The 20,690-nt window shown below is 37.0% G+C and overlaps 1 protein-coding gene across 7 annotated transcripts in view; it reads left to right on the forward strand.

Annotated features, from left to right (window-relative positions):
- Positions 1 to 20,121, forward strand: part of GRM8 (glutamate metabotropic receptor 8) — a 344,303-nt gene extending 324,182 nt beyond the window's left edge. For 4 of the 7 annotated variants that reach the window (XM_083819520.1, XM_083819519.1, XM_083819523.1 and 1 more), the window contains 2 exons: positions 13,416 to 13,717; positions 19,446 to 20,121. In XM_083819520.1, the coding sequence (XP_083675646.1) occupies positions 13,416 to 13,712 (297 nt within the window). In that variant the 3' untranslated portion in view covers positions 13,713 to 13,717; positions 19,446 to 20,121. The remainder of the gene's footprint in view (positions 1 to 13,415; positions 13,718 to 19,445) is intronic. The other 3 variants (XM_083819524.1, XM_083819521.1, XM_083819525.1) reach the window with 3 other exon arrangements.
- Positions 20,122 to 20,690: the final 569 nt, after the last annotated feature.

The raw sequence follows: 20,690 nt of genomic DNA on the forward strand, positions 1-20,690 counted from the left end.
TAAAGCCACATCACTAGAAACCAATAAAAGTAGTGTTTTTAGACCAAACAGGTGAATCTGGACAGGTTCATAAAGCAATCATATGCTATTGTGGAGGGACACGTGATGTCCCAAAGCAAAGTTCTGCTTGCTAAACTGCTTAGACTCTCATAGTTTCTACTGAATCACTGCCTTCTGCTGTTTGATGTATTTTTGATATTTCTTATGTATAATTAGATAATAAATTGTGTGGAGAAGAGACAGTACCTGTGTTCTGTGATCCTGTACTTCTAGTGTGGACAATGTTGCCTAAGAATTTTTAATTTGCTGCTGTGCAATCTTTTGATTAAGATGACCATTTTCAATGTGTATCAGAATTTTTCATATGTAGTTGGTGGGTCATCAGCATTTCAGCAGCAGTGTAGTAGTAGTTTCATGTTTCACTCACATGAAAAATATGAGGGGAAATATGTTACAGACTCCTGTATTCTGGATACCTCTAACAGTTCATAAGCTAACCACTCATAAATATATATATATTTTTTTTCTCCTTCAGTTTCCGTTCTGTCCTTAAACTTTTCCAGGTCACTTTCTCCACCCCCAGAAATCACCGTCCTCTGCTTCTGTTTTGGTAATCCAGATTATGATTTTTGCCTTGGATTGTAAATCACTATAGGCTATTTCAAAAGTCTTACTTGAAAAGACTTTAAAAGTCCTATTTTGAACGTTCTTTTGAAGTGGACTCAGAAAGGGATACGGGTTAGAAACATAGCATCATAGAATCATGTAGGTTGGAAAAGACCTTCAGAATTGTCAAGTCTAACCAAGAAACTGACCTACCAAGTCCCATCACTAAACCATATCCCTTAGTGCCACATCCATGTGTCTCTTTAATCTCCAGGGACTGGGACTCCACCACTTCCCTGGGCAGCCTGTTCCAATGTTTGACCAATGCTGCATGAAGAAATTCTTCCTAATGTCTAATCTGAACCTCCCCTGGTGCAACTTGAGACTTTTGGTGCAACTTTCCTCATTTTCTATCACTTGTCTCCTAAGAAAGGAGACTGATACCCTCCTTACTGCAACCTCCTTTCAAGTAGTTGTAGAGAGCAATGAGGTCTCCCTCGGCCTTCTTTTCTCCAGACTAAAAAACCCCAGTTCCCTCAGTCATTCCTCATGTGTCTTCACCAGCCTCGTTGTTCTTCTCTGCATATGTTCAAGCAACTCAATATCTTTCTTGTAGTGAGGGGCCCAAAACTGAGCACAATATTTGAGATGTGGTTTTACCAGTGCCGTGTACAAGGGGACCTTTACTTCCCTAGTTCTGCTGGCCGCACTGTTTCTGATGCAGGCTAGGATGCCATTGGCCTTGGCCACCTGGGCACACTGGGTTAGATGCAGCACAGAATGTATAGTGCATAACACACCCTCTGCACTGCAGCTAGGAACTTCTTCTAACATCCAGTTCAAATTAGTGTGAGTTCCTTCCTGATTTAGAACTAGGTAAGGAATTCACAATGGCCTCCTGCAATGAATAAAATCTGACAGAAAAATGTTACTAAAGCTGTGTCATAATGAATTATGGAACAAAAATTTCAGAGTGCCAGTGCAAGTAAATAGTCAGGTGGAACTTGTATACATTAGTAGTAAGAGGGGAAAATATTTTTATAATGCACATATTTCAAAGTCTGATTTTGGCTGCTTATACCAAGGCTGGTTTATTTTTTCTTCTAAAAAATGGGAGAGAAAATTAATGAAGAAATAATTTTATTAGCTTACGTGTTTTGGTCAATTCACCACTGGGAGCAATTCACTGACGTCAAGGGAAGAACTATCTGTGGATTCATCCCGCTGTCATTAAACTTATTCTGACATAAGGGATGAATTTAACAAACATTTCTAGATAAGGCTAGGACTTGAGTACAGTCATTGTAAGATTTCTGTTAACTAATTGCAATTGAAATGCGTGCTAAGGGCTGAAGGGACTTGTTTGATTGTTTGTTTTTCTTTTTGTCATTCCATTTTAGCTGCTTCCTTGCTCATTACATTGTTCCCATTAGCATAATGTATTGGTTGTGTTTGCACAGCTTTTTCTGCCAAAGGCTGCCCTGCAGTTGTACAGCCATTGGGGTAACCAGCTGTTACTTATTTAAGTCTCCATCATTTTGTATGACAGAGTAACTTAATTATGCCCTGCTTGAAGATGCTAAATAAAATTATCTTCTGAACAAGTGTGCTTCATTTAGTATTTGTCTCTATCAGGTACTTGAACTCTGACATATAAGCCATATGCATTAAATGAACAACTACATTCTAAAACTAAACCTACTGGCTGTTTATTAGAGTGTTAGAGGTTGTTTTAATAGTATTCCTGGAGCATAGCTATCTCTTTAGCTAAGGTATAATACATATTTGAAAGACTTCAGAAAACAGATTAAAATGTAGCTAATAAACCAGCAGCTAATGTTAAACTTTTGCTATGTTTTTTCAAGTTTTAGGAAATTGATCTTCAGTCAGTATTGGTCATTAAAAAAGGCAGGTTTGTAATACTCTGCAAATTTCAAATCTACTCTGCTATATATATTTTAACTCTAAAAGTGTTTCAGTCAAAAACAATGGTTTCTGTGTTGTGAGAAATCATTTCATTTTTAATTTAAACCTAGAGTATGGGTTAAATCCAAGCTACATGTTTTTCTTTTTTCCTTTTCCTGGTAAAATCTCTGTGTAGTTCTCTATAAAACAGCTCTTTTTCCTTTTGCATTTTCATCACTATACAGTTATGCATATGAAAGTGACAATTTCAGGGTTGCCAACTGGCTTCTAGAGTTTTGGGTGTTCCAAAATGTCAGCTCCCATATTTTCAAATGGATTATAGTTGAAGATGTGCCAATCTACATTAATTTATTTTGAATATTTGTCCACCTGCCACATTTGGTAGTTGATTTAGCCTTTGGGCAGATACAGTCTGCATTTAAAGTAGATACCTGAAAAAGGAATTAAAAATTCTGTTTTATAAGAAATAAACTTCCCTAAAAATTATAAAAGTGCAAATATAAAATGATTTTCTAAATTGTGCTACATCCTGTATAAATGAGTTGATCTACAATAGTGCAAATCAGAATGCATTTGACCAAAGACAATTAGGATTTCTAATGTGTATGTAACTGATTTACAGACTGGACTACATCTTTGGTAGAAAATCTTTGGCAATCTTAAAATAAAATAATGTTTTATTTATTTATTTATTTATTTATTTATTATTAAATAAAATATACCAAGCTGTAGCCCCTCCAAAATGACTTCTTAAAAGGAAAAGGGCACAAACTTTGTAATAATGTTTCTGTGATGGCTCTTGCGATGTAGCTGGGCTTAAGTCCTGAGCCTGTGCTAGGTTGTTATAACAACTGTCCAGAAGTCAGGAGACTATTGCCTAACTTGTTTCAGATTACATCTCTGAATACTGTGTAAGGTGAAGGTCTAACAAACCTGTTAGCCTCTGAGTAACAAACGCTGGGACTTGGGCTGAAAACATTGGGCTGAATCTGTAGTGCTTAGGAACCGAAGGAGCACTAAAAGGGTATTGACCACTGGAGAAAAGGGATTGATACTGGAAAGTTTAGTATAACAGTTTTAGCTATATTGTTAATGGAATTTTCCTGTAATAATTAAATGATTTGGACAGTAAATGCTAGTAATATTATAAATGGATTAATATATATAATATATAGTAATATATATAAATGGATTAATATTATAAATGGATTAATAATAATGTTTGCTGTAGTTTTGATTAGGTTGTTAAGATTTTAGTTAGACTAACAATGAATTCTTTGCTTAACATTTTACCTCTAAGAAAATCTTAAGTGCAACACAATAAAAATCTTACTTCTGTATTATGTTGAAGATTCAATAAACATATAGTAGAACAACTAATATTGAATAATCTCCTTCCTCAAGTTTTCTATGCAATGAAGATTTTTTTTCTGATATAGTTATTTATTGTTGACATATATTTAAATGATATTTGTAGATATCTTAGCTTTGATTTACAAACCGTGAACACTTTCTCCAATTTACCTTTTGGAGTTCAGCACTCTTGAATGCCAGGACTGACATATATATTACAACAGATATGGGACATATATATTACAACAGATATAGTAGAGATTAGTCTTTGATCAGTGATTGACTATGGTGACTTTATTTATAATAAGGCTGATAAGATGAATGGATCACAGGGCCCTTGAAAAACCAAAATACTTTAGTAAATTGGGGTGATGCATAAGCTGTATGGTACTGTGATATCTTATCTAACTTATGAGAAGAAAATAGAATCAAATTACCTACTGATATTTTAAACGACTTTGAAGGTCTGCAAGACAGTGCATAACATTTTGTATGACACCTATGTACTGAGATTTGAAGGATTGACCGTAGTACAGAAGCAAAGTTTATTTTATTGGTGTTCTAGATAAAACACTGTAAAAAGTTGCAGATTAAGTAAAGGTGAACTGTGACTCATTCCCAATAAGCAGAATATTTAATAATTGCAATGCTTGTTTCATTCTAATCTTCTACATCTCTTTCTACAAAACAGCAAAATTTCTGATGCCAGTGTTCTGTGATGTTATCTGTAAAGCCACAGTCTAGGTCTACAGGGGTTATGTGTTGTCAGAAACCTTTAGCAAATGTAGAGATTACAGAAGAACTAAAACATTTGAAACATGAAACAGGGAAAGGAGAGGAGAGGAGAGGAGAGGAGAGGAGAGGAGAGGAGAGGAGAGGAGAGGAGAGGAGAGGAGAGGAGAGGAGAGGAGAGGAGAGGAGAGGAGAGGAGAGGAGGGGAGAGGAGGGGAGAGGAGGGGAGAGGAGGGGAGAGGAGGGGAGAGGAGGGGAGAGGAGGGGAGAGGAGGGGAGAGGAGGGGAGAGGAGGGGAGAGGAGGGGAGAGGAGGGGAGAGGAGGGGAGAGGAGGGGAGAGGAGGGGAGAGGAGGGGAGAGGAGGGGAGAGGAGGGGAGAGGAGGGGAGAGGAGGGGAGAGGAGGGGAGAGGAGGGGAGAGGAGGGGAGAGGAGGGGAGAGGAGGGGAGAGGAGGGGAGAGGAGGGGAGAGGAGGGGAGAGGAGGGGAGAGGGAGAGGGGAGGGGAGGGGAGGGGAGGGGAGGGGAGGGGAGGGGAGGGGAGGGGAGGGGAGGGGAGGGGAGGGGCGGGGAGGGGAGGGGCGGGAAAGGAAAGGAAAGGAAAGGAAAGGAAAGGAAAGGAAAGGAAAGGAAAGGAAAGGAAAGGAAAGGAAAGGAAAGGAAAGGAAAGGAAAGGAAAGGAAAGGAAAGGAAAGGAAAGGAAAGGAAAGGAAAGGAAAGGAAAGGAAAGGAAAGGAAAGGAAAGGAAAGGAAAGGAAAGGAAAGGAAAGGAAAGGAAAGGAAAGGAAAGGAAAGGAAAGGAAAGGAAAGGAAAGGAAAGGAAAGGAAAGGAAAGGAAAGGAAAGGAAAGGAAAGGAACAAACTCTAGGAATTAAAGCAGGCAAAAATCTAATTTTTGAGAATTTTATGGTAAAGATGACGTGCTAATAGTAATGACAACTGTCATTAATATCCTCCCTGTTGAGAAGGTGGTGTTGCTGTGGACATTGTCTTCTGTTTTGCCCTCTTAGGTTCTATCTAAATTGGTTATGATACATTGGCAAGACACACACACACACACACACACACAACAGTGCAGACAGTAAAGTCCTAGCATGCAGGTCTATACCTTAGTACGGTTTTATTTACTGCTGTAGACATAGTGGTATTGTATTTATATTTGTTTCCTAGACCTAGAGATCACCTATTCCTCTTTTTATTTGATACAGTCAAATGATAACCTGATACCCTCTGTACCACAAAGGAATCATGTCTTCTTAGAAAATTAGATGAAGAAATATACGGAGTTGGACAACCATTATTGGCCCAATGAGAAGTTGTTTCCAAATTGCAGAACAGATTATCCAAGCTTGCTGAAGTGAATATCAGCAACTTACCAGTATCTGAATTCCAGGCATTTTCTGTGTTTAGGATAGAGCTACCACTATGGTAAAATCAGATATTGAAAAGTCACTGGAAAGTGTTTGGAAGAACTAAGGTTAATTTTAGGCATGTGGTGAAAAAGCACTTTGGAGGGGAACATATGCAATGAAAGATTTGCAACATGCAGATGTTGAACATATCGTTTCCAATGAGTGGTTGACAGATCCTTTGTACCTTTAAATAATAAATAAAATGAAAAAAAAACAACCTAGTAAAGTCATTTCCATCTTTACATAAAATAATTTATAGGTAGAAAGAGAATCCTTATAGATATTGCTGGAAAGGTCAAAATTAGACTTAAATTGGAAAAACTGAACAGTGATACCATTACCATAATTCAGTTTTTGAAATGCAGGTATATTTATGTTCCACTGAGGCCACAGGCTTTCATAGCTCCTCTAACATCTTATGAAAGTTCATATTTTTAAAGATGACAAGCATTCACTTTGAAATCAGTCATTAGATCTTTTCTTTCTCTTAAAATTTCTGAAAACAACTGAAATGTACAAATAAAAATAAAGAGGATTTGTTTTCTCAGTTTTTTTTTTTTCTGCAAGGTACAGAATCACAGTGTATGTTTACTGCTTGAGATAATACCCTAATGAATGTGTTACTTTTATGCTTGTGAAAAGGCTTTGACTTTCTTTTGCAGCCTCATTTTAATTGCTATTTTTGTAAGGAATATTTAAAAAAAAAAGTTAAAAAAATATATATGTTAAGTAGTTTTCCATGTTTTCTAACTAAGCAAATGTTTGAATAAGACTTACTGCATGAAGTTTGTCCTATACCTGGAAAATAATCTTGTTATGTCAATGTGAGCAAAACAATGATGACTGACTTGTACCTACAATGTTTTTCCTCAAGAAAATACGAATTTTCTTCCCACAGGTCCAGACGGGAAAGTATGTCGGGCAGTGAAAAGAATAAAAATATGTAGGTGTAAGCTTATGGGGATGCAGGTTCTGCAGAGAAGTATGAATCCTTTTGTTAGTTATTGGCTGCTTGCCAACATTGTTACCTCCCTGTTGTAGTGTTTCCAGGCTTCTAATGTATCTGCCTGCAGTGAGCCTTTTCCATGTTGATTCTTGATGTGGAATTAATTCCATAGTGTTTCTTTCTGGTTTGTGAACACAACTGTGAAACCATAAGTGCTGTCATCCAATCAACTCTTTAGTTAGCAGCAACACATGCAAAAGCAATTTTAGTGTTATGACATGCTCACTTTAATAGAGAGACTTTTTTTTTTTTTTTTCTAAGCACTGTAAATTCTGCAGTGAAGGAAAACTGGCTACCAATTCTTGTGTTTTGCCGAGACTGCAAATACCTTTGCTCTCTCCACTACAAACTGACAGACGTTTTTGCTGTCTTTCCCAACTTGTGGCATGCATTCAGATAGATGGCATATATTGTTATTGTATCATGTATCATTTATCTTCTGGCTATGAATGATCTAGTAGATGATTCCAACAGCTGGGAGTTGAGGCAAGAGTGGTGGGAGAGACTGATAGCTAAAATCCCTTACGGGAAATAATGCTTGCTACAATTCTGGCCTTGAAAAATGAAACTGGCTGAAGTAGACGAGAAGATTCATAGACGAGACATGAAGTATTTGATAACAAGGATAAGGGAAAAATGAAATCATAATTCCATCTTCTTCTCTGTTACTGTCAGTGTAGGACACATTCAAGAATGCCTATCTGGATATATCTGTCTCAGCAGCGTTGTTCAGACTCCAGTGTTCAATACTGAGGCTGTTTCTTTAACCTGTTCTTCTAAAGGGCAAATTGCATAGTTAGCCAGTAAGAGACATTAGACCAGCTGCATCTTTTAAACACCCACTTCTTCTTGGAGTGCAAGAAGCTGATTTGGATCTACATTAGGCACACAGACAGCTTGCAGTATACCAAGCCTCCCTCTGTAGCTGAGCACTCACTCAGTACTGGACTTGTTCATCTGTTGTGTTATAACTACTAGCAGTCAGAGAACTTCCACCAAAGTGGAAAACTTAGATTCAGTTCACTCAAGAAATCACAGTAACCATATCTCCCACATCTCTAAGGTATACTGTTAAAATCAGATTAGGGAACAGGCCTGGTGAAAGGTACCCTCTATTTGACCTACTAAAACTGAGTAGAAAGGAAAAATATGTAGATTAAGAAAAACGGGAAGTCTAAAGGAAGCTAGAATGTAATCTTACGTGTGAAAATAGGGGACGACTCAAACCAAGGAAGAAACTGGACAAAAAATGTGACATTACCACTATTTTTGATCTCTAATGAAAGTGGTTGAGCTCATTTCATGCTATGTGCATGACATTGCCTCTGCAAGCACCAAGTGGATGGGACCCTACTGGGAACCTGGGTGATATTTCAGTTCTAAGTAGTTAGGCCTAGCTGAGAGGTAGTCACGCAGCTACCTGAATTGGGACACTGGTGCACACACCAGATTTGATGCATAAACATTTTTCGGGTTACCAAGAAGGCAATTCAGTTTCAAGTACTTCTAAATAAAGGAAGTAATTTTGAAATGTGTATATTTTTTATATTCATTTTGACTACCCCAGTGTTTCCTATGTTATAAGTTTCAATAGACAGAAGGAGATAGTTAGTCCTAGAAGACATGTTAGAAGGTAGAAAATCCCTAGATATCCACACAACTATTATCTATTTTAGCTGCCTGAGGCCATCAAAGGCTGTGTCACCAAGTGAGTAAAATCCTTCTGATGGGGAAAATGTGAAGGTCATTTATGAGACAGGAGTTGGGACAGAGGGTCTGGATCATTTATATGAGATGCTTTGTCAGTTATGAGGCGGGAAAACAGTACATAAGCCCTGGATCAGTTCAGTTCAGGTAGGGTGGTGGATGGAAACAGAAAGGTATTTATGCCTCAAGTTTTTCCCATAGTGTAAGGGAAAGCAAGATTTTTTTTTTTGTGTGTGTGTGTGTGCTGCTGTGATTTTACTTTTCTGTCTTATGTGTTCTGACTGTCAGGAACAAGGAGAACAGATATAGCAGCCTTTGTTATATCTGTGAAAAGCTTTACTGGACAAAAAGATTGTAGTTCAGAAGGGATTTTAGTTTGAGGAGTGCTGAAATTCATTTCTATGTAACCATGAATCTGAATTGTTGTGAGAAAGGGACCTTTATTCTCATGTAACTTGGAGTTAACTGCCATTGTGAGACTTCTGAAAAAAAAAAATCAGAATTCATTTTTTTTCTACTTTTGTTGCTGCTTGATTTTCAGAGAAGCCAATTCTGTAAAACTCATAGGCAGTTATGCTCCCAGGATAATGAAAATATCCATAATGCACAAAAATAAAACAGCGTTATCTTCTTGTCAGGGATAAAACGAGTCAAACAAAAGTCAAACTAAGTGTGGGGCATAGCGTTTGCTAGATTTGGGCTGCAGGAAGGGGGATTGCAAAGACAGGAAGGACTAGATACAGGGCATGTTCCTGTCCTGTATGCAGACTATCGTCCTGAAACTGACCATTTTAAAAGAAGTAGAAAGAGTAATTGGGCCCAGACTGTTTAGTAATTAGAGTGATTGATAACTAGTCTCCAGCTGAGTATGCAATTTCACTGGAGTAAAAAGTCAGGTTAATATACATAGCACACACAATGTGTAAGTACATGTTCAAAGCCTTCCTTTCAAGGTCTAGAAAGTTTCTTGAAGTCATTCTTTCTCATAAGTTTCATTAAATAGTATGTAGTAAGGGCAATCCATGCAAAACAGGGTCCATGAAGCCTAAAATCTCTAAAGATTGTATTCACTATTTGAAATTTTTCTGTCAGAAAATTTCCTACTTGCTCTAGAGTTAATTCTTCAATATGACTAGAAGATGGTTCAAAAATACTGTCACCATTACAAATAAACCTCATTGTATATGAACTGTAATCTGCAACATGAAAGAACCTGTGATTTAGATATTTTTCAAATAGGCCTTTGTGCTGGTCATTTCAACCAAATCCACAGAAACTAAGTTAAACATAATGATATAGCTCATGTAAAATACCTGCACTAAGTGTATTGAAATTCATGGGCTCTCATTATTGTGGTGAATGCGTGGTCAGATTTAGAATTGATTCACCTATAAGGTTTACTTGTATGGAAACCTTCAGGAAGAGATTGTTCCTCTTTGGTATTTGTAAGAGCTTGGCATTGTGGGCTTCTCAAAAAAGCCTTCTCAAAAAGGCCCATACCATGATGCCAATATTTGTTGCTAATATAGCTAGTGCTATTATGTGAATGTATGCTTTTTACCCTATAACATCCAGAGGATCTTTATCCTTTTTTGTCCTCTGATACTTATATTCAACCATAAGAGAAAAAAAAAGAACTTATGGGTCAGGTATTAAGTATTTAGACTTAAGAAAATATTTCAATGTCAGGCACTGTTATGGGATCCCTGGGTGATGCTCAGCTAGTCACTTAATAGCCACGGGTTTGATTTTCAAAACTAGTAAGGCTTCAGAAAAATACTTTTTATGCTTAATGGAATTTTCATATGCATTACAGTTTGTTAAAGGCCTTACTTGCATTGATTTCAGATTTGCAAATTCTGTTAGGAATTCTGTTAGAATTCTGTTAGGAAATATGTGCATCTTTAGGAACCAAAATATTTTTACTTTTGGACACCACTTAATGCAACACTTAACTCCAAAAGCCAATGCTGTACCAGTTCAATTAGAGATCAACTTATCTGGTTCAGAGGGAAAAAGATATATCATTGGTGCTGTCTGCACGTGAATGTGCATCTACACAGAGGTCCTTCCATGGAAGTCTGAAAAAAACTGCCTATGAATGTAACCGTGTGAAGTTTTCATTAGAAGTAGTCATGCAAAATGATGATCAGGATCTGCTTTCAGGCACACAACTGTCAATTTGGAAATTGAAAGGAACACAGCTATTTCACTAATGTGAGAAATGACTCCATAGTATATATTTCCTGATGTATTATCTCGGTGTATTATTGAAAAGAAGGGAGATATTCTTCCTATAACATTCCTCAACATGAGGAAATCATGATTGTCTTTTCAGTCTCATGCTGTCCCTGGAACCAGGTTCATCTTTTTATAAATTTTGAAGCATTTTCCATCTTTTCTTAAAGAGTAGATGGGTCCTTGCCTCATTTTGTGGGAATTGTGAGCAGTTTTCTGTATAATCGTTCTGATGCTTTGCAAAGTGGTTCCCAGTGAGAGTCCACCCTTTGGAAATACATTTGTCACATTTCTCAGCTAATGGTGCTTTAAGTAAGAACACAGTTTGTTTGTGATCTCTAGGGAGAAAGTAATGTAAAAACTTCGTAAATGAAAATACATTCAAAAATGTTCAGTTTAATGGTGACTGCACACCAGTTTATAATATCTGTACTTTTCTCCTAAAGGCAATGTTATTTCCAGCTCAAAGTGATAGTGTTGGCTAGTGCTTAAAATCATGCTTGACAACAAAGTCAGTGTCTGCCAAGACAATGAGCAGGTTTTACTTCAGAATCATTTTTTCAGTATAACGACATTATTACTGAGAGATTTCCTATTTACTTTAGCAAAACAAGCAGAATAGTAAATTAAATTGTCTCATAAAATGTCGAATAAAATATACTCCTTTAGGAAAAATAAGTATTGGATAAAACTAAATTAATATTTCTGGTGTAGTATATGAATACTTAGCCAAATAATAATTAAAAAAAAATAAAAACAACTTCTCTCTGCTGTTCTTATGGAATGATCATTTTAATTTTCTTTTATGGGGCTATGGAAGACCAGAATTGCTTTATTTTTGTAGGTGACAATGGACAATAGATCAGAAATGTCAGTAGTTTTTGTCTGCTTCAGGGATTGGAGTCCATTATTTTTTTTTTTTTCCTGATTCCTCAATTTTCTGATTTCCTAATTAGGACAAATGGCTTTTTTTTTTTTTTTTTTTTTTAATGTGTAAACAGAGCAGCGCTGTGGCTGGAATTCAACGGTAAGGTGGAAATGTTGAAAAACAAAACAAAAACAAAAACTTCAATAATATTAAAGCTTCACTAGGGGGAAACTATTTTTCCAGGCTTGAAAGTCAAACAATATGTCAAAAATTTCATTAGATTCTGCATTATACTTGTTGCATGGTTGAACCATGTTGTACACACTACTGAACTACACGTGGTATATTATTGTAGAGACTTCTGTCCATTAAAATAATTGATACAAGACTAACCCTATTGTCACCCCTCTTGGCCTGAACTATTCACGTAGCAATTGCTAAAGAATCTTGTCTGTTTTTACAAGAATTAAGTTTAATAAATATTATGTTTTTTCTAGTGAGTACTTTTAAGGTTAAAACAATCAATCAATCAATCAAACAAACAAACAAAATCATAAAGCAGCCACTGAATCATAGAATCATAGAATGGTTTGGTTTGGAAGGAACCTAAAGATCATCAAGTTCCAAACCCACCCCTCCACCATGGGCAGGGACACCTCCCACTAGACCAGGTTGCTCAAAGCCCCATCCAGCCTGGCCTTGAATATTTCCAGGGATGGGGCATCCACAGCTTCTCCAGGCAACCTGTGCCTGTGCCTCACCACCTTCTGAGTATAGAATTTCTTCTGTTGTCCAATCTAAATCTACTTTCTTTTAGTTTGAAGCCATTATTCCTTGTCCTATCACTACAATCCCTGGTAAAGACTCTCTCTCCAGCTTTCTTGTAGGCCCCCCTTAGGTACTAGAACACTGCTATAGAGTCTCCCTGGAGCCTTCTCTTCTCCAGGCTGAACAATCCCAACTCCCTCAGCCTGTCTTCGTAGGACTGGTGCACCAGCCCCTTGATCATCTTTGCAGCCCTTCTCTGGAAGGGCTTTAATAGGTCCATGTCCTTCTTATATTGGGGCCCCAGAGCTGAATGCAGTACTCTTTGTGAGGTCTCCCGAGAGCAGAACATAGGGGAAGAATCACCTCCCTTGACCTGCTGGCTGTGCTTCTTTTGATGCAGTCCAGGATATAGTTGGCTTTCTGGGCTTCAGGCTCACAATGCTGACTCACGTTGAGCTTCTCATCAACCACCATCCCCAGGTCCTTCTCCACGAGGCTGCTCTCAATGCACTCTTCATCCAGACGGTATTTGTGCTTGGGATTGCTGCGATCCAGGTGCAGGACCTTGCGCTTGGCCATGTTGAACTTCATGAGGTTTGCACAGGCCCACCTCTCAAGCCATACTTGACACTAATTGAAGGCAATCAAAGTCAAGTGTCTTTCTGATGTATGTATAAAAAAAAAAGAAGAATGGTATTGTTTCCGTTTTTTGGCTAGTATTTTAAAGATAATTACTTTATTTGCCTTCATATGTTAAACCAATATAACAATGATTTTTATGTTGTTTCTTTCCTTCCCCAGATGTACATCCAGACAACGACACTTACTGTCTCCATGAGCTTAAGTGCTTCTGTGTCTCTGGGCATGCTCTACATGCCCAAGGTTTATATTATCATTTTTCATCCAGAGCAGAATGTTCAAAAACGGAAGAGGAGCTTCAAGGCTGTAGTGACAGCTGCCACAATGCAAAGCAAACTGACCCAAAAAGGAAATGACAGACCAAATGGAGAGGTCAAAACTGAACTATGCGAAAGTCTTGAAACCAACAGTAAGTCATCCGTAGACTTTCCCATGGTCAAGAGTGGCAGCACTTCCTAATAGATGTACGTTTACAAGAATGCACTTTATTTTAATAATTAACTTTATTCTTTTCATTGCTTGTTATGCATGAATCCAGAGATGTGTCAGAATTAATGTACTGCTGAATGCAGGAATGCCTAGAGTTGCTTCAAACAAATTGATTTTCATAGATAATAAGAGGCTAGGTAAAAAAAGAAATTAAAAAAAAAAACAAAACACAAGCAAATTTTGGAAAGCCACATCTTTTTTAAAAAATAATAATCTGTTTTAGATAAAGCTAATTTGCTGTGTTGTCCATTGATGTGACAGTTGTCACAGTATGTCAGCAGTATGTCCTGGCAATACATAAGGTGTATTAATAGTCATCATTATATATTCAGAACTCAAAGGCTCATTGAAAAAATATAGGAAAGTTAACATTGTTTTTATTTTGCAGTTAGATATAGGAGTGAAAATAATCCTTTTTACCTTTCCACCCTAAGTCAATATTTGTTAACTTGTTCATTTATCACAACTCATGATCAGTAACACTTCGCAGAATAACACTTCCCATCAAAGCATTTCATAGAATTACAGAATGGTTTGTGTTGGAAAGGACCCTTAAAGATCATCTAATTCCACCCCACTGCCATGGACAGGGACATCTTCCACTAGACCTGGTTGCTCAAAGCCCCATCCAACCTGGCCTTGAACACTTCCAGGACATCCACAGCTTCTCTGAGCAGCCTGTGCCTGTGCCTCACCACCCTAATAGTAAAGAATTTCTTCCTGCTGTCTAAACTAAATCTACCTTCATTTAATTTAAAATCATTATTCCTTGTCCTATCACTACACTCCTTCCAGCTTTCTTGTAGGCCCCTCTTAAGTACTAGAAGACTGCTATAAGGTCTCCCTGGAGCCTTCTCTTCTCCAGGCTGAACAATCCCAACTCTCTCAGCCTGTCTTCATAGGAGAGGTGCTCCAGCCCCTTTACAATTCTTGTGGCCCTCCTCTGGACTCATTCTAATACTTCATCTGTTGTGATATTACTCATCTTGGTACAAAAATATGGTAATTCCTATACAGCTTAATCATTACATGTTCTGATTTGCCATGGGTTATTCGTGGGAAGAAGTTCTTTCCTGTGTCATGAAAGCTCTTGAATTTGCCACATCTCTAAATTACACATCTCTGTTTGGAACAGAGCAGAAGTTATAGTTTCAATTGCGCTACATGACATGGCTAATAGACTGGACTTAATAATAAATACTTACAAGCAAATATTAATAGAACCAATAACTTTACCCCCCAGAGCTTAGTAGTAGTGGAGAATCAGTTATCCATTGAGGAGCTAAAGGACACATGGGGTGGACAGAAGCTGTTACATTTAAAGACTAATTTTTCAGTCATTTTACTTTTTCATTACTTTCTGATGATGTGGACAGGAGATTGAATAGTACTATTTTTCTTTTTTTTTTTTAGACAAGAAAGTGCCAAGTTTGAAGAAAAATGTCATTTCATAAAAATGCAGACCCCCACTGTATTCAACCAGAGCTTGCCGGGTTGAAGACTATATAAGAAATATTCCATAGGTTTACCATTCTGTAGTTGCTGATGCATGGAGGATACTGAGTGCAAACTAATTGTCTTGCTGAACTCACAGGCCTTCAAAATGTTTATGTCCACCAGACTGAGATATGTTTTTTATACAGCTTCATATTATCATATATAACAAAAGGCAAAAGGAGAAAGGCAATGAATCTCCTTGTGAGTCATGAAACATCATGGAAATGTGAAGAACTCAATAATTTGTAAAATCTTTAGAAGTCTCCCAAAGAAAATTCAGAAGGGAAAAAGAGGTGTATTTTGCTGAGTTTGCAAAATGATCAACTTCTGAGGAAAGGTCAAAGGAGGAATTCCACACTAGGGTGAGAAATAGAGTAGGAAATATAGTCTTGGGTGTCTGATGCTTATCTACTGTGTCTAATTAAGAAATGCCGTGCCTGGTATTCTTTAAACTATGACTATGCATAATTCATAGAAACAGCTGCTGTTGGAAGCAAGTCTGTTTCTCGAGTAGTGTGAGGTACACGGTAATGCGTATTTACTGGGCTACGAATATGATTTTAACAGTAGCACTTCAATATAATTTTGAGAGTTCACTAGGGTATATTCTGACTAGTCTTTGATCCAGGCATCATAATGCTCCAGAGAAAAAAATTCAGACCCAAGTCACTTGCATTGTCCCTGTATAATTGAACTTTTGGCCTCAAGATAGGTTTCTCTCTTCTTAATGTGTTCTGTACCATTTGGATTTGATCTGCTTCCCTCTTTTCTGCCAAAATAGTTATTATCAAAACTTTTGGAAGTTCCTGTGAATTCTCAGTACACAACTCAAAATGACTCCTTTTCACTAGTTCAACAGTAACATCTTCTTAACATTGCAAAATGTCTTCTTGTATTGTCTCCATTTGAGGAAGATCTTTTCACTGATTGCATATGAAGCTGATCATGAAAAAGCAAGATATTCTAAGCATTCCAGAAGTGGGTAGTGATTCCTTCCCTTTCCTAAGCATACATGCTGGTAGAGATAATGATGCTCATAACTATGTGAGAAATAAGATGAGACAGTCAGTTAATTCCTTTGGCTTCCCATCCAGAGACAGCTCTGCTTTCTCTCGTTCATCCTCTTTCACGTAAACAACCTCCATTCCATGTTGTCCCCCACATGAATACAGTCACCTTTTTTGTAGAAATACATTCATATTTAGTGGAAAACAAGTTGTATTGGGGAAACAGAATGGAGAAAAAAATATCCAAATGCAATTACAGAAGACATAACAATGACAAGTACTTTAAATTCATATAGGTCAGCTCCCAGTAATCATTCTAAAATGCTTTAGATCCCCTTTTATTCTTTTTCTCTTTGTCTCATGCCAACAGCAGTGTAGTAACTGGAGCTAGAAAAGAGTGTTCATTCCCAGAAATATTTTGAGCCAAGTTAGTTACTTTTTCTGGCCATCTGAGCTTGCCAAAATGTGGTTCATGTTATTACTATGAAATGCTAACAGTCTTAAAGAGCAGGACACCAGCTGCTGAAGCTTTCAGATTCCCACACAGGAACTGTAGGTTTATTACAGTGAACTGTAAAGACACTTGCAATATTTAACAAGTGAAAAAGTGTTTGGAGATATTAAATTTAACAGATTTTGAACTAGTAGCTACAATAGCTTCCTCTGTTATCATTTTTTTAATAGAGACAGTACTCAGAACTCAGTAGGATAATTTTTGTTTTTTGATCAATCCCAAATTAGTTCTGTCAAAAATGTTCAAGTTTCAGACATACAATCAAGTTATGGCAAATTAACAAGTTAGTCTAAATCAAATGAGGTGAGGTAACAACTTTTTGTGTGTGTGTGTGTTTTGTGAGCTTCTTGCAAATGTCCTTAAATAATTCAGCTTACTGAGTTGTGATAAATCTGATTATATTGTATCACTGTAGGCTAAGAACATACACATGAAAAGTTATCATGAATTCAGCTGATATGGGATAATATGTTAAACTAGCTTAACCTGATCATTTATCTAAACCTATTTTCAGAGTGAGAGAAAAAACAAGACCTCCTCTTGCCATCCTTTTTTTCACAAATGTGCAGAGTTTGCAGATGTCCATTTATTTGTTATTTCTTAGCTGGGAATAAAATCCTTTTATGCTCTCAGGAACTTGGTGCCATTTCAGCAGTCCTATATTATTCTCAGAAGGAACTTAAAGAGCCAAAGGAAAAAAAGAGAATCTTCTCAGAAATCCAGCTGTGGGAGCATGGGAGAGTTCAGATGGGAGCAGTACATCCCATCTGAAAGATCTGAAAGATGTAAATGAGGCTATATTTATTTCAAGTGTCCCAATACACACAAATAAAGCTATTTCATCTTGGTGCTGGACTACTGCGATCGATCAGCAGACTTATGTAAAAGAATTGCTTAGTGTTCCAAAAACAGTCCATTCATGAAATAGCTCTTCCAGACACAAAGTTCTTCTGGACATGATTCCAGACAGAAAGTACTCCAGTACACTGGAGCTACCTGTGCAAGTGGGAGTAAGAAATATTCAATTTTGCAGCTTCCTTTCAATTAGTCATTCCTGTATATAAATTCGTAGGGGGAAAAAAAAAAAAAGTAGTGACAGATGAATAACAATGGTCTGGTTCTGTTTTGTCTTACAAAATGAATGCAATATTAGAATCAAATTTATCTGAAACAAAGAAAATATGAAGCAAGTAGTAAGCATAATTTTTTACATTGCAAAATAGTATTTTGCAGCAATTTTAGTGAAAAGAGGTGCAGGAGAGGGAAACTGTCATTTCTTGGTTTCTACACTCTGTTCTTCCCAAATCATCAGGTTGTCAGGATGGATTTAGAAGACAGAATGAAGAACCTATCTAAAAAATAAATAAATAAAAAAGAAGAAGAAGAAGGAAAGGAAGGAAAGAAGATATGGGAATAGAATTAAGATCTTTGAATCTATAGATCAGGCAATTTTTACTTTCATTCTGCCAGCTGCAGTCTTCACTGTCATAAGCAGAACATGTCTGTAGCAGATGGAACATAAAACATAGTTGGGAAGCCAAATTGCTCTCTATGCCGTGTGACAAAGACCTTATTACAGAGACAAAAAAAAACAAAAACAAAAAAAAAAAAACAAAAAAAAAAAAACACCTAAGTCCCTAGCAGTCTTGTTTGCCTTGTACCCAACTGGTTTGCAATCAGGGAGCCCCCTGTGAGACCTGATATCATCACTTCCCTCTTCCCAACACTATATTCCTGCCACTATATTAATTACAGACTTGGGTCACATTTTTTATGACAAAGGTTTAGAAGCTGACACAAATTTCCATGTCAAATTCACAGTTGATAACTTTTTAAAATTGTAAAGATGTTTAACTTTCTCAATTTATTGCTTCATTTTGAATGAGGGATTTCGGCTTTAACCAAAGGTGAATCTGGTCAGATGACAATCAACATTAGGGTACCGTGATAGCATGCCAGTTTTAAAACACAGCTTAGGCTCTTGTAAGCATTTCTGCTGGCTCATATATACAGAGATGTTCTGTGCCTGAAGACTTTCCAGAGAACACGTGCCATCAGCATTAGTTACCCTGTGTCAGTTGCTTGGAGAAATGTTTCTCACATTAGGCTTTGTTCCTTTCAAGGAACATATAGCCCCCTTCGAGATGGACAGCACATCCAGCTGCAAAGTTGCCTTCAACCAGTAGAAGAGAGAGAAAAAATATATATCTAAAATAAATAATAATTAAAAAAAAAAAAAAGTCAATGCAGAATCAGCTAAAATAATACCAGACAAGTAGTACATTGAAAGTACTTGTTACAGGTATGCTAAAATCAATAGCAAAATATGGATAGCTACTAAAAACACTGGTGGTACATACGGAAGAAATAACCAAGATATTCTAGAAAAAGTTTCTATTGTCTTTGCCAGGAACTTCCTTTTCCATTTCCTATTGTTTTTCTTCTCTTTTGACCTTTGCTTCTCCAAGTCATAAACAAAAGTTACCACCAAGAACACAGAACTTGAGATCCAAATTACCCACTGCTTATGTTTGACTGAACCTTCTTACATTATTCCATGAGCAATTGGAAATATAGGGGAATACTCTCTGAGTTCAAATACTAAATGTGTTTCTTTACCTCTTGCTTCTCAAAAAACTGAACTTTGTTTTATGTTGTTGTTGTTGTGTGTTTGTTTGTTTACAGCCTCCTCTACCAAGACAACTTATGTCAGTTACAGCAATCAGGCAAACTAAGCAGGGATGAAATTCACTGGAAGAACTCCAGGATGGGATCTGGCAAAGAAAGACTTTACCATCACCAGAATTCAGTCTTGGAATTATCAGTAGTCTACATTCAAATCAATAGTCAGTCTCCTAAAAGGCAAGGATTAAACAAGAGGCAAAAGGCAAGAAGTGACAGGGGAAGGAAAAGTCCAGTTTTATAACACAGAGACAGTGTCAAACCTCTGAACTGTTCACTCACAAAAGGGAGTAAATCACAAAAGGAAAACAAATGTTAGCTTATGAAAAAAATGCTGTTGAATAAATCATGTCTGATGTTATATTTGTAAGTACTTTTTTGTGATTGTGACAATTTCCTTTCCTGTCCTACATTGTTCAACTCGTAAAAGAAGATGAGTTTGTTTCTTGTGATGGCTGACTGATTTAAGTCCTGGGTTATGCTAAAATAAATGCAATGGTCAACGCATGCTAATTTTTATACAAAGTAATTTATTTCTAATAATAAAGGAATGTTTTGCAAATGTTGAGACTTGTTTTGTTGCAGTTTTAAGGAAAAAAAGTCCTTACACTGTTGTCTATTGTTTGTTTAGAATGTGCAGTAAAGGTGGGTGTACAAATAAAATAATAATCATGGCATCAGAAGAATGAAGTGTAAACTCTAAGCATGTGTGTGTGTGTATGTATGTGTGCACGTGTGCGTGTATGTACGTGCATGCCTGCATGTGTGTACGTGTGTATGCCCTGCAGTGTGTGAATTTATTTGTTAAATTTTTGCGACTATATTTTCTAATGGAAGGATTTTTCCCCCTTCTCACCCTCAAAGTGAGGGTATGAAGTTTTATATGTTTGTAAAGTGAAGGAGTCCTGATGGTTATTTCTATGATTGTATTACATTTTTGAACCTTAACTAATAATTCTGATCCTTTTCATTTCTGGAACTTACAGTTTGTAAGACTGTATGACAGCTAGACTGGATTAAGCTGAAAGTCTATTCAGCCTAGTATCCTGTCTCTGACAGGGGAATGTAGCAGATGCTTATCTCAATAAAGGTGACTTTGAAATAACAGGAGAGAAATCAATGGAAAATTTGGAAAGCAGTAACCCAGTGGATATATGTGCTGTTGCCTTACTAACAGTTAAAAATCAAAGAAACAGATGTCTATCAAAAATTTTCACATCTTCTAACTTACTGTGTCGAAAGATTCTG

The sequence above is a fragment of the Anser anser genome (assembly GCF_964211835.1).
Source record: "Anser anser genome assembly, chromosome: 1".
Lineage (NCBI taxonomy): Eukaryota > Metazoa > Chordata > Aves > Anseriformes > Anatidae > Anser > Anser anser.